Raw genomic sequence first — 12953 nt, forward strand, 5'->3', positions numbered from 1 at the left:
CTGCCACAACTACAGACCTGGCGCAACCAAATAAAATAAATATATATTTTTAAATTTTGAAAGCTTTATTTCCACATACACTCAATTCTTATTATTTGTGCTAGTTACGTCCTATAAAGTCGCTGTGAACACTGAACTGGCAAACACTGAGCCATTGATCCTGGGGGAGATACAGGGTCAGGCTCCCACGAGCATCTTGTCACAACACTTTTGCCAACCCATCAACATATAATCAGGTTTTCTGTGTGTTTTCTGTTTAAAGACACGTTATTTAATATAGAGTTGGTCCATTCACAGTGATCTCACAGCCAACAGCAGTGTAACAAAAATTATCTACAATGAAGCTTGTCTAATTGAGGCACACTGCAGCCTTCGTGCACTTAGGAATGCTAGCCAGCACTCCAGGGCTATGCTTGGGGCCCTTTCAAACAGCGAAATCACCACAAAAAAGCACAGAAATGTGAAAAATGTGGCACTAAACAGACTGCAGAAAGGATGCTTGTACACAGTGTGAGAGCTGAAACAAGAAGGCGCTTTGCCTCGTCTGATTTGAGCTGAAACGTGCCCATCAGGCGAGTCAGAGCCTTTGCTGCTCTGAACACAAGCACGTCTGCCAACAACTGCAAAAGCACGTGAGTATTAGTCTGTGGACTACAAATAAATGTTCGCGAGTAGGCGAATTCGAAAAACACAGAATCCGCGAATACTGAGGCCCGACTGTAATTGGCTTCCTTTGTGATCCCGTGCGTTTCATTTTAGGCATTTACAAACATAATTCGGTGAAGGGGGTGATAGCCCTAAAAAGGTCACAAATTTCTGGCGGACAGGCAGATGAGGAGAAACCAGCAAAAAGGCCTCAGAAGGAGTTGTATGAAGAGAAAAACGAGAAGAGGGTGGTGTTCTAGATGTCTTGTGAAGAAAGATCATAGCTTTCCTCTGGAAATAGCTAGAAAGACTCCAGGACTATCAACACAGGGTTAGCTGGAATAAATAAATCATGCAATAGGGGAAAAATATAATTAGCTGTAATCATATTTACAGGTATCCTCAAATATGCTGTATATTTAGGTGACAGGTGCTTGCAGGTGCCCCAAATAAATATTTCTAGATTGAATAAATTGGTCTTTCCTCAATTTATAAATCAGAGAGGTCTCCAAACCAAATCTCCTCTACTTAGAACTTTAGTTCTTGAGTGAAAGGACAAATCATTAAACACTTTAAAAAGTTTTTAATGTCAAAACATTTTAAACTTTCGTTTTTGGCAAAAACAGAGAGGGTGGGCACTACCCCACAGCCCTGAGTGGAATAAGAAGGCTTGGAAAAAGAGTGCAGGGACATGAGGTCCAATCTTGTAGCAGCTTCTGAGGAAAAGCTCAGTCCAGGGGTAAGTTCAAGTCCACAGGTGAAACTGCCAGGATGCCCCCCTAGAATGGAAAAGTGGCAGAGCCCCATGAGCAGAGAGGCATCCTCCACTCACAGCAGCATCCACACCAGCCCAGTGAGAGCAGAGACGGGGAAGGCAAGGAACCAGAGATGGGGAGGGGAAAGAGACCCAGAGAGAGGTGGACAGGGATGAGGGATGGAGACCCCAAGAAAGGCTCAGAGACCTGGGGTGGATGGGAACAGAGTCCTAGAAGGGGCGGGGGGAGACAGAGCCCCAGACGGGGTGGACAGAGACTCAAAGAAGGGGAAAAAACAGGGTCCTGGAGCTTTAATGATAAAAGAGCCCTGGCTTTGTGTTAAAGCCCTAATTCCAGTCCCCCACCCTGCATAAGGGACTTTCCCTCAGTCTCCATAAAACCAGGATAATAATCGAATCCCATAAGGTTGTTGTGGGGTTTCAATGGGATCATCCCACTAAAGTCCTTGGCTGAGTACCTGGCCAAGCTTACCTGTTATCATTCCTTAACAAATAAAATGATTTTACACGTAAACCAGCTTCTGCTCTGAGCTACAGACACTAATATCGACTGTCCCGTCATCATCTTGCTTTGAGGTCTCAGGGGTCTCTCCCCCTTAACTGGACCACCTCCGATCACCTCTGCCTCTTCCCCAAACCTGCTCCCCACCTTCCCCTCCACTCTGCCCGTTCTGGTCCCAGAGGACATCAGATGTAGCCCTGCAGCTGCTCAGGTCAGCATCTTTTGGCATCATCCTTGACTCCTGTCTCCCATCCACTCCATGAGCAAAGTCTGTCAGGTCTACCTCCAAATTAAATCCAGAATTCTCTACCACCCCGACCCTGGTCTGATCCACCCTCACCTTCTCCCTGGACCAGCCCAGTCACCCCCTTGGGTCTTTGCCCCCTACAGTATTCTCCATACGGCCGCCAGAGGGCACCTGTGACCACCGAAGACAGCTCGCATCCGTCTACTCTGAGCCCTCCTAGGACTCCTGGCTCACCGAGTCAAAGTGCAAGTTCTTACCTTGACCACAAGGCCTAAAGCCTTGCATGATCTGGCCTCCCCTCCTGCTATCATCTCCCACCTCACTCACCCTGCTCCAGCCCTACTGTCTGTCTCTCTGCTCCTCAAACGCACCTAGCCAGCTCCTGCCAGTCTATGAAGCAATGCTTACATTCTGAGAGCCTGGCAGTGATGAGGCAGGTAAGTGAGATGGTGCCCATTGAGCGGCGTGAGATTAGTGTTCAGGGAGACGGGGACAGTTGCCTAGTTCACACAACCAGTACACAGGAGCTTAATCCAGCTCTGAGCCCAGCACTGGATTTAAAGCGGTGAGCAGGCAAGGCAAGGTGGGATGGTATGGAGGTGGCTGCGATTTTAAATGGGGATCAGGGAGGGGCTCGCTGAGAGTGATACCTGAGCAGAGCAGCAGAGGAAGCAAGGCAGGGGGATACCAGGCAAAGGGCATTCCCGCAGGCAGTGCTGCACAGGCAGGCAGTCACCAGATAATCACATAAATGTCAAGTACTTACAAGGATGATCCCATTTTAATCCTCACAATAACCCTCTGAGGTAGATATACAATTCTCCTTCCTTTATGGATGAGGAAACTTGTTTCTAGCTCATAACTGTTAGGGTATACCAGCGTGGTTTAAGCTGGGCATAGCATCTGCGCTGATCACTACAGTGCCTCGTGTACATTAGGTGCTCAGTAAACAGAACAGATGAATGGTGGAGCTGGGATGACACCCGTGATGTCTGAAAGGAAGCCTAAGAGCCTCCCCGCCCCCCCCCGCCGCCAATACACACACATACAATTACAATTACAGTTAGGTAAAGGGAAGCCCAGAGAGGCTTTAGCGGCTCACCCAGCCCCCGTGGGCCTGGATCCAGGGCGCAAAGCTGTGCACGTGCTCTACGCTGAGACCGGCCAGGGTGCCCCCCAGCCTGGCCACGCGCCGGCTCAGCTCCACGGCCAGGGTCAGGCGGGCCAGAGGCTCCGGGGAAGGCGGTGGGGGCCCGGGGCACGGCAGCGAGGGGCGTGCTTGGCTTGGGCTAGGGTTGCCCTCCCGGCTAGAGAAGAGCTCCACTAGGCGGCTGAAGGAACCGGCGGAGAGGCGGGCCAGCTTGCGCCGCAGGGCGGGGTCTGAGGCCAGCTGTGGGGCAGGGAGGGGAAGAGGCAGGGTCTGCCTCAGTCACACCCTCGTAGCCAGCCAATGGGAGGCTGGGAGGCGTGGCTTCAAGAGAGCTCTAGCTACAACTGACGCCATAAGCCACGCCCTTATCCAGCACATCTGCCAATCACAAACGAGATTACATGATCTCGGCCAAACTACTCACAGCAAGATGGCCTAGAACCGGAGAAACCAAGCCGCGCCCCTACCAAGGCCTCGACAGCCAATCAGGACCAAGCCCTGTATTAGCTGTGTTCTAGCATGCTAACATTCTAGCCACGCCCCTGCGGGCTTCCCCGAAGGCCAAGCCAGTGACTACGGCAACCTTGCCTTCTACCAGACAATGAATATTATAAGGCCATACACTTTGCCCAAGCTCCTGACCCAACCTGATTCCAGAACCGAGTCACAAGCCACACTCCCTCCGGCAGTCCATTTCCCCCATGTTCTAAGCAACGTCCCTGTACAGTCAATCAGGGCTTCAGATTTTAGACAGCTGTCTTCAAGCTACCCCCTCCTCCCTTTCCCATCAGCATACATTCCCTTACCGCCTCACCTCGTCCAATCTCCTTCCTAGAACAGTTTCTAGTGGCCACACCCCTCTGCCTTCAGGCCACGCCCCTTTGACGATCAAAGAACGTCACTAATTTAGAGTATTGCCCTGGCTTACCTGTCACTCACCCCTTCACTGACGCCTTGTCCCACCTTCTCCCCACCTGACCATCCAATGAGAATGCAGATCCAGCTTCAGGTCCCAGTGCGGAACCATGCCGCAACTCCTATCCTAGCTAAGGGATGGAACAGACCGCCCATCACCTTCTGGTTGATAACTTCTGCCTCTTCCTCCAGCAAGGCCACCAGCTTTCGCAGCAGGGCTTCCTTCTCTGTGGGTGCGTGACCCTGTAATTCTGGGGGGCAGAAGAGAATTTGGCTGGGGGCAGAACCTTGGCGAACCTTCTACCCTCATCCTCCAGGGCCCTTCTGCACCTCACCTGGGCTAGGTGGGAATTTCAGTTGCTCTTGGACCAGCTGTTCCAGCCGCTGGGCCACCAGGGCATAGAAATCTGGAGTAGCTGGGCCTGGGATGAAAAGAGCCAATGATGGGTCTTCAGGACATAAGGAACTCAGGGATTCTCTCCTCCCAACCACCTTGCCAGGTAGCAATGATTTCCATTTCAGAATGGGATAAATTGAGCCCCAGTGAGCAAACTTGGTAAAAGACCCTTTTACTTTTCCCCAAATTGGACTTCGAAGGTTTGAGCCGAACTGGACCTTGAAGATTATCCCATCTAAGGAAGGCAAACACATGGCACTCCAGCTATTACCACTCTATCCCTTGCCCATTTCAGGCAACAACTAATCACAGAACTCTTCTCCTCAGCTGTGAAATCCTCTCCAAGCGAGCACTCCCAGTAGCCATTGCTTGTCTATCCAGTATCACATATGAGAAGAAACCTACTGGTCACTCTTGATCAAGTCCAGTATCCACCCCCACCTCCCCGATTCCTACTTTGCTACTGGAGGAAAGGATTCATGTAACCAAAACAGCCAGGGAATTGTGACTGGAAATCAGGTTTCCTGCCTCCCTATTGGGGGTATTGGTGGCTACAAAAGTCTTAGGGGCAAGGAAGCATGTGTGGAAAGAGAGAGATAACAAATAGAAAAGCACCAAAACGAAGTGAGAGAGTGGCATGGACATATACACACTACCAAATGTAAAACAGATAGCTAGTGGGAAGCAGCCGCATAGCACAGGGAGATCAGCTCGGTGCTTTGTGTCCACCTAGAGCGGTGGGATAGGGAGGGTGGGAGGGAGATACAAGAGGGAGGGGATATGGGGATATATGTACATGTATAGCTGATTCACTTTGTTATATAGCAGAAACTAACACACCATTGTAAAGCAATTATACTCCAATAAAGATGTTTTTAAAAAAAAGGAAAGAAAGAAAGAAAGGCACCAAAAGCCCCCCTGAAGCCTGCTCACAGAATTGACAGATAGTAAACCAACTGGGGGTCGGGGGTGAGGGTAGGTGCTGGAGATCCCCCACAGCTACCCCCTTAGCTAAGTGGTCTTGAACTAGTTCCTTATCCTCTCTATGCTTTAAGAATCAAAGCTGCCAGCTCTTGGGTGATCGAGGGAAATCTCTTACCAGGCTCTGAACCATAGCATGGCTGGAGGGGCAGGGAGCAAGGCCGAGGGGACTCAGGCGGAACTGCTCCTCGCCCCAGGGAGCAGGGAAGACATCTTCGAAGGCGGCTCAGAAAGTCTGTTGGCTCCTCTTGGGCAGGACTCCTGGGGAAGGGGACCTCAGAGAGTGACCCCAAAGGCCCTTTGCAAGCAGTCCCTTTGTCCTCCCACCGAGGGCCGAGGGCCTTTCCCTGCAACCCCCAGGACAAGGAGTGGAGCCAGATATAAAGGGGGGGGAGACAGACTGAGTCCAGGAGCAAGAGTTGGAGAGGGGCCCACCCCAAATGCCGTTCCCTGAGGGAGAAGGGCAACTACTCTTACCTGGGTGGGGTCGGAATGGGAGATCCCGCAGCCTCACCCCGCCTTAGGAAGGCAGCTAGGACCCTCAGTGTGTCCTCTCGGAGCCCCAGCTCTTCCGAGCCTGCCATGGGGGCACCTGTGAGAGAGGGAGCTGGAGGATGGGCTCCAGGGTTCAGCGGGAAGTAGAGGCTGGGGACTCAAATTTCTAGTCCCCGGAAGGGGCTGAGGGTCTGCAATCCCAGGTCCTTTACGGGAGTTGGGGGTCTGGGGGCCCAGACGCTTAAGTCACCAGATGGAGAAGAGGGATGAGGAGGAAGACACCTTGATCCTGGGAGAGAAGGCTGGGGATCTAGATTCTTGGGTCTAAGGGAGGAGGGGCTGGGGGCCTGGACTCTTGAGTTTTCGGAGAAGGAGGATGGGGGAGTGAACTCTTGAGTCTCAGAGAGAAGGGGGCGAGGGACTCAGACTTCTGAGTCCCCGAGGGAGAAGGGGGCTTGGGGACTTCTTGATTCTGAAGGTATATGTCAAGCTGCTCACGTCCGTCGAGGGTCGAGAACTACCAATCCCAGCAGGCTTCATAGCAAACATTCCCCTCCGTCCGTTACTGGTTCGCCGCGCAGCCTGCTGGGAGGTGTAGTTCCACTCTCTGAGGCTAGAATTTGGGGGACCCAGGACCCTCGGATGTCGGAGAAGCGGGAGAGTTGCCCCCTCCTGAATCCAGGCTCCCTCTTCTTTCCTCCTCACCTAGCCCTCGCTAACGTCCCGCTCACCTGGTCCCAGGCCCCGCCGCCGCCACCTCCTCCACTGAACTTGTATAAACTTTCTGTTCTTAGTTCAACTTTCCCGCGCCTGCGCACTGGGCCGGGTTGGGGACGGCCCAAACGTAGAGGGGAAGAGCGTTAGGTCCCGCCTAATTTGCATGTGACGTTCCCAGCATGCCCGCGGTCGGAAGGCCTAAAAAGGGCATGGGAGGGGGGGCGACGCCCGCGCTTACCGAGCAGCCTCTTTGGTTTTGGAGTCACGCAAACGACCGTGAAGTCGTTTTTATTTCAGGAAATCGATAGAAAAGGAAGCCCCACCTCTAAAGGTCAGCTGACAGGAAGTGGGGTGCGCAGCTGAGAGCTCGAGAGGTACGAAACTCCAAAGACAGGCGTGACCGGGGTACTCTGCGCGCCCCGACCCACCACATAGGAAACATACATAGGTAACTGGGGAGTAGTTGGCGTCCAGAAGTGAGGAATCGGAGAAAGGATGGGTCTACCCTGACAATGGAGAAGGGGGGTTGTGTAGTCTGGGGGAAAGTGAAACAAGAAGGAAAAAAGTGAAGCAATGACTGGTTCCGAGATCTGCTGTAAAAAAGGCAAACGTAGTAAAAGGAGAGGAGGGGAGAGGAGGCGTCTACACTGGGGGATCTAGGTGAGAGATGGACGAACTCTGAGAATGGGAGGCAGTCCACTCTAGAAAGTGGGGACGTGCCCTGGAGGAGGGAGACTTGTCAGTTTGGGAGGGATTGTGGATGGTCTACGGTGGGAATGGGTGAGGGGATCATCGGGACGGGGGGAACTGTGAAAGGGGGTCTACCCTGGGGTAACTGCGGGAGGTAGCGGTCTACAGGTCACTAGCGTCTGTACTGCAATAACTAGAGGGAGGGCTCTATCTTGGAAATGGGAGTACCTGCCTTGGGTGATGGGGGAAGGACGGGCTTTCAATGGAAGAGGGAAGGTCTATACGGGCGCAATCGAGGGAGGTAGAGGTATCTACACAGAAGCAGCTGGGGAAAGGAGGGGGGTGTAAATGGGCGTGGGAAGGAGTTCTCGCTGAATTAGAGAGCCTCGCTGGAGGATGGGAGAAGGTCTCCTGTTTGTACCCCAGGAAAATATAGGTGAGAGACCTGCGCCGTGGCCCGTGAGGGAGGTCTGGGTGCGGAACCCCCGGACGGGGTGGGCCTGGGAGGCCGCCGGTACCTAGGATCTGTTCTCTGCGCGCAGGCCGGACCATGGGAACACAAAAGCCTCGCATCCTGCCCTGGCTGGTATCTCAGCTGGACCAGGGGCAGCTGGAGGGCGTGGCCTGGCTGGATGAGAGCCGCACGCGCTTCCGCATCCCTTGGAAGCATGGCTTGCGGCAGGATGCCCAGCTGGAGGACTTCGGCATTTTCCAGGTGCGGGCGCGCTGGGCGGGGTGGACCCCGAGGGGGCGGAGCCTAGAAGGCGGGATTAGCAAGCGAGAGGCCTGCTCTCATTCTGACAGACTGAGGTGGGTGGAGTTAGAACGGGAAAGGGTGAAGTTAGTAGGATCCACGGACTGCTGTCGGAGAGCAGTCAGGATTAGAGCTGCCAGGTTCCGATAACAGAATCGGGAAAGCGAAGTAAATGCATCCTGGGGAGTTCGGGGCCCCCGGGGTGGGGCTCTTGGTTGTAGAATTTCTGGGGGCCGGTCTTGGAATATTAGAGGCGAGACTTGGCCCTGAAGCTGAGGTTTCTTACCACCAAATTAGGATACACCGGTGGTGCTAAGCCGAGTTACAGTGCGAGGGGGCGGGGTTATTACAGAGGGTGTCCTAGGGCAGGTTGCTGGCAGAGTTAGAGACCCATTAGGACCTGGAAGCCTGGCTTAGAAAGCAGAGGTTTTCGAAGGGTGGTGGTAGGGGGATTCGGGGCGCAGAGAATCTGAGAGTTTGGGGACGGAACCTTGCCAAGTTAGAACGTGTCGCGGGGAGGACGGTGTTAGGACGAGAGGAGACAGGGTTGGGACCCCCGGGGCAAGGTCTAAGTCATCCTCTCCACTGTCTTGGTACCACTGGTCCCCTAGGCCTGGGCTGAGGCCAGTGGTGCCTACACTCCTGGGAAGGATAAGCCCGACCTGCCCACCTGGAAGAGGAATTTCCGGTCCGCCCTGAACCGGAAGGAAGCGTTGCGTTTAGCAGAGGACCACAGCAAGGACCCCCACAACCCGCACAAGATTTATGAATTTGTGACCTCAGGTGTGCTGGAAGTGAGGCTTCACTTAGAGGGATGGGATTTCGAGTGTCCCCAGCGCCCCCACTCCACTCCCAACCTTTCTCCACAGGAGTTGGGGATTTATCTGAGCCAGACGCCTCTCTAGACACCGATGGCAGAGACAGTACCTCTGATATCCAGGTAAGAATGCGCCCTGATCATCCTGCTCTCAGTCTCTGCCCCATCCCCTCTCTGCGTCCTCATGGGCCTATTCAGGCCTCATCTTCTTCCCCTGGACCATCACCCCAGGCTCCATTCTGTCCCCTGCACTCAGTCCCCAACTTCAGGGCTGACCCTGTCCCCCCACCCCCTGCCCACAGCCCTCCGTGGCTTCCCAGCATCCTCAGGATAAAATTCAGAGCTTTCAGCAGGCATTCAAGGCCCTAATCCACCTTTCTAGGATTTAATAGCTTTCCTCCCTGTGCAGGGTTCTCTCAGCGTTTGGGGAACTCAAAACCTCTCTATCCTTGATCTTGCTGATGTCTGTGCCAGGGGAAGTCCCCTCTGAAATTCTGCCCAGACCTCTCTGCCCAGGTCTTGCTTGCAGAGAGCCAGATCCTTGGGTGGAATTAGCTGCTCCCCTCGGGCCACTGTAGTGCCCGGCATACATCAAAGCTGTACATATTTTACTGTCTGTGCCCCAGGTTAGAAGCCCCTTGAGGGCAAAGCTCAGGTCTGCCTCCTCTCTGGGTCCCCACGTCGCTGAGCACAAAGTTTGGTCCATGGGAAGTCTCCAGAAAAGGCTGTGGAAACACCTGGATCCTTTTTTTTTTTTTTCCTCTCCAGGAAGACATTCTGGAGAAGTTACTGAGTGACATGGGCTTGGCCCCAGATGGAGGGCCCTCAGGTCTGACCATGGCCCCTGAGAACCCCCCTCAGCTCTTGCTGAGCCCCAACTCAGATGTCCCTGCTCCTTGCCCAAAGCCAGGACCCCCTGAAAACCCACTGAAGCAGCTGCTGGTGAGCGAGGAAGGTGAGCGCCAGCTGTGGGGTGGGAGGGGTTAGGGCCGGGCCGCGAGCCCCCTGACACTCCCTCATTCTCTCTCCCCCTTTACTGCTGCTGCTGCTCAGAGTGGGAGTTCGAGGTGACCGTCTTCTACCGGGGCTGCCAAGTCTTCCAGCAGACTGTCTTCTGCCCGGGGGGCCTGCGGCTGGTGGGATCAGAAGCAGGAGACAGGACGCTGCCTGGGCAGCCAATAAGACTGCCAGACCCTGCAGCCTCCCTCACAGACAGGGGCGTGACAGACTACGTGCAGCGGGTGCTGAGCTGCCTGGGCGGGGGGCTAGCTCTGTGGAAGGCTGGGCAGTGGCTCTGGGCCCAGAGGCTGGGGCACTGCCATGTGTACTGGGCCGTGGGCGAGGAACTCCTCCCCAACAGTGGTCACAGGCCTGATGGTGAGGTGCCCAAGGACAGGGAAGGAGGCGTGTTCAACATGGGGCCCTTCATAGCAGGTGAGTGAGGCGGGGCCTTAGCTCTGCTGTGGAAACGGCAGGCAACGGTGGTTAAAAACTCTGGGGTCAAGAGGTTTGGGATCGAATTCAGACCCTGCTGCTCTGCTTGTGGTTGAACCTGTGGGGAGAAGGACTGGACTGCTCTGAACCTGTGGGGTCTGGGGACTGTCTCTTCTCTCTCACCTGCCCGGAGCTGGCAGGAGGCACAGGGCCCAGCGTACGGAAGGTGCTTCGGGGAATTAGCTGCCACTGTCACGATCATTTATTACAATTACGGTGGAAAGACAGATGCAGGAGAAAGAAATCCCTTAGGGCTCTGCTCTCCAAACAGACCTTTCTGCAATGATGCAAATGCTCTGTATGTCCACTGCCCAATATGGTATCCACTAGCTACATGTGGCTACTGAGTACTGAGATGAGGTGGGTGCCAAAGAGGAAGTGAGGTTTTTAAGTTTTATTTGATTTTAATTAGATACAATGAAAACTTAAATAGCCATGGTGGCTAGTGGCTACATATTGGACAGCATGGCCTTGAAGTAAAGAGCAGTAACCACCAACCACGTTATACTCCGGAATCACTGATAATCCTTGGGGGAGTGGACTCCCCGCCTGGGCCTGTTTCCCCATCCAAATGCTGAGGCTCCGGGAGGCGTGCGTGGAGGCCTACCTTCCAGCCCAGCCCTGATGGAAGGGAGGAGGAACATTTCAGCTTGTGCCAGAACTGGAGGGACCTTCCCCAAATCGACAGCCCCCTGGTCACGGTGGCAGAGACATGCTGAGCTTGAGATCAGGGAAGAAGATGCGGATCTTACTGAGGTTTGGGGGGAGCACGGAGGGGCAGGTAGAGGGTCTCCTTCCCATCCCTGACTGGGTTCCTGGGCCCCCAGATCTGATTGCCTTCATCGAAGGAAGCAGACGCTCACCACGCTACACCCTCTGGTTCTGCGTGGGGCAGTCATGGCCCCAGGACCAACCATGGATCAAGAGGCTCGTGATGGTCAAGGTACTGCAGCCCCAGGCTCCTGGAGCTGAGGAGTAGATCCTAAAAGGGAGGAGGTTGCTTCTGGGAACTACAACTCCCACAGTCCCCTTGGAGAAACTACAAGAGTCTCTGCAAGTACCAGTTCCTGCAGAACCCCTACCTCCACTCACCTGCCCACTTCTAAGAGTCTCTGCAAGTACCAGTTCCTCCTCAGGAGCTTCTGGTGTCCCTCCCACGGCCTCACCCCCAAAGCCTGTTTTGCGTCCTCCCAACCATGTGGGAGTTGGTGGACTACGAGTCCTAGCAGCCTGTGGGAGGCGCTACAGCTCCCAGGAGCCCTTCCGACCACAGCCTGCTCAGTTCTGGCTTCCAGGAACCCCTCAGCAGCCTCAGCCCTAAGAACCATTTTTGGCCTCCCTTGGTGGTGAATATGGGGAAAGCTGTAACGCCCAGCAGCCCTGGGCCTAACAGTTCATCCTGGGTTCCAGTGGGGGCTGTCGGGAATTACAGTCCACTCACCCATCCCCGACAGTAGATGGTGCCGGCTGTTTCCCCTGACTGTTTCTCCCCCGCCTCCCTCAGGTTGTCCCCATGTGCCTCAGAGCCCTGCTAGACATGGCGCGGGTAGGGGGTGCCTCCTCCCTGGAGAACACTGTGGACCTTCACATTTCTAACAGCCACCCCCTCTCCCTCACCTCAGACCAGTACAAGGCCTACCTCCAGGACCTGGTTGAGGACATGGACTTCTAGGTCACTGGGGAGGCCTGCGCCCTCACCTTCCACCTTGACCAATAAACTGGTTCCGGTCATGCTCACCACTTGTCTGTCTGGTGTTCCCTGTCCCTGGGCCAGCCCTGACCCGAGTTGGGGGTCACTCCTTCCTAAGGCCCACTTACCCATCTGTGCAAGCCTCTCATACCCTAGGTGCTCACTGCATAAAGGCCGGGCGCTGTGCAGGCGGCAGCTGACACTCCTTACCTCTTCCCTGTGGCCTGGTGAGTAGGTGACAGACACCCCCATTTTATAGACCAAGACACTGAGGCTTAGAGAGGAGCAAAGTTCACAAAGTAGGAAATTACAAGACAGGTCAGAATCCAGGTCTGACTCTAAGGTTGCCACTCTTTGAGGGCGGCCTTGGGGCTCAATCTGGAACCCCCATCTTGCCTATAAACCGTTCAGGCTGACGTCCAGTAAGCACAGAGCCTTTCGCCTGACCGTCCTGCCTGTCAGGGGCCTTGGGTCCCCTCCCAACTCCTGCTAGGTGACCTCAGGCAAGTCCTGCTCCTTTCCGGGCCCTGGGCTCCCCTCCGTGTGGGCCTGCGAGGGCCAGCTGTAAAGGAATTCTGAGCCCACCCCCAACCAGAACCCACCCTCCCCCCGCAGCCTGGGTTCACCCACCTCTCCTCATCGCGCCTGGGTCCTGGGTAACAGGGACTGATGGAGGCCAGCACA

The 12953-nt window shown here is 54.7% G+C and overlaps 2 protein-coding genes across 8 annotated transcripts; one reads left to right on the top strand and one right to left on the bottom strand.

Annotated features, from left to right (window-relative positions):
* Nucleotides 1-1208: 1208 nt before the first annotated feature.
* BCL2L12 (BCL2 like 12) lies at nt 1209-7093 on the bottom strand. Of its 4 annotated transcripts, none has more exons than XM_067018624.1 (7): nt 7063-7093; nt 6090-6204; nt 5731-5873; nt 4570-4656; nt 4394-4485; nt 3272-3559; nt 1209-1424 (listed from the first exon to the last, which is right to left on the bottom strand). In XM_067018624.1, the coding sequence occupies exons 2-7, from the start codon at nt 6194-6196 to the stop codon at nt 1374-1376; spliced, it is 768 nt and encodes a 255-aa protein (XP_066874725.1). In that variant the 5' UTR covers nt 6197-6204; nt 7063-7093; the 3' UTR covers nt 1209-1373. The 4 variants fall into 4 exon arrangements, with proteins under 4 accessions (XP_066874725.1, XP_058902165.1, XP_066874723.1 ...); XM_059046182.2 differs by lacking the exon at nt 7063-7093 and adding an exon at nt 6839-6976; XM_067018622.1 differs by lacking the exon at nt 7063-7093 and adding an exon at nt 6606-6692.
* IRF3 (interferon regulatory factor 3) lies at nt 6980-12316 on the top strand. 4 transcript variants are annotated; one of them, XM_067018620.1, is made up of 8 exons: nt 6980-7272; nt 8057-8229; nt 8880-9051; nt 9138-9208; nt 9854-10040; nt 10139-10519; nt 11407-11522; nt 12084-12316. In XM_067018620.1, exons 2-8 carry the CDS (start codon nt 8065-8067, stop codon nt 12249-12251), a joined length of 1260 nt encoding a protein of 419 aa, XP_066874721.1. In that variant the 5' UTR covers nt 6980-7272; nt 8057-8064; the 3' UTR covers nt 12252-12316. The 4 variants fall into 4 exon arrangements, with proteins under 4 accessions (XP_066874721.1, XP_058902149.1, XP_058902148.1 ...); XM_059046166.2 differs by having other exon boundaries at nt 7025-7198; XM_059046165.2 differs by having other exon boundaries at nt 7159-7950.
* Nucleotides 12317-12953: the final 637 nt, after the last annotated feature.

Source organism: Kogia breviceps, chromosome 18 (genome assembly GCF_026419965.1).
Source record: "Kogia breviceps isolate mKogBre1 chromosome 18, mKogBre1 haplotype 1, whole genome shotgun sequence".
Lineage (NCBI taxonomy): Eukaryota > Metazoa > Chordata > Mammalia > Artiodactyla > Physeteridae > Kogia > Kogia breviceps.

What these genes read in the sequence shown, in the direction of transcription:
- BCL2L12 (XM_067018624.1), bottom strand. Translation starts at nt 6,196, where the DNA reads ATGGCAGGCTCGGAAGAGCTGGGGCTCCGAGAGGACACACTGAGGGTC. An exon ending in GAAATTCCCACCTAGCCCAG is followed by an intron (nt 4,486 to 4,569) that starts GTGAGGTGCAGA and finishes TCTGCCCCCCAG; the next exon opens with AATTACAGGGTCACGCACCC. An exon ending in TCCAGGCCCACGGGGGCTGG is followed by an intron (nt 1,425 to 3,271) that starts GTGAGCCGCTAA and finishes TTTCCATTCTAG; the next exon opens with GGGGGCATCCTGGCAGTTTC.
- IRF3 (XM_059046165.2), top strand. Translation starts at nt 7,911, where the DNA reads ATGGGAGAAGGTCTCCTGTTTGTACCCCAGGAAAATATAG. An exon ending in TGTACCCCAGGAAAATATAG is followed by an intron (nt 7,951 to 8,056) that starts GTGAGAGACCTG and finishes CTCTGCGCGCAG; the next exon opens with GCCGGACCATGGGAACACAA. An exon ending in CATGGGGCCCTTCATAGCAG is followed by an intron (nt 10,520 to 11,406) that starts GTGAGTGAGGCG and finishes CTGGGCCCCCAG; the next exon opens with ATCTGATTGCCTTCATCGAA.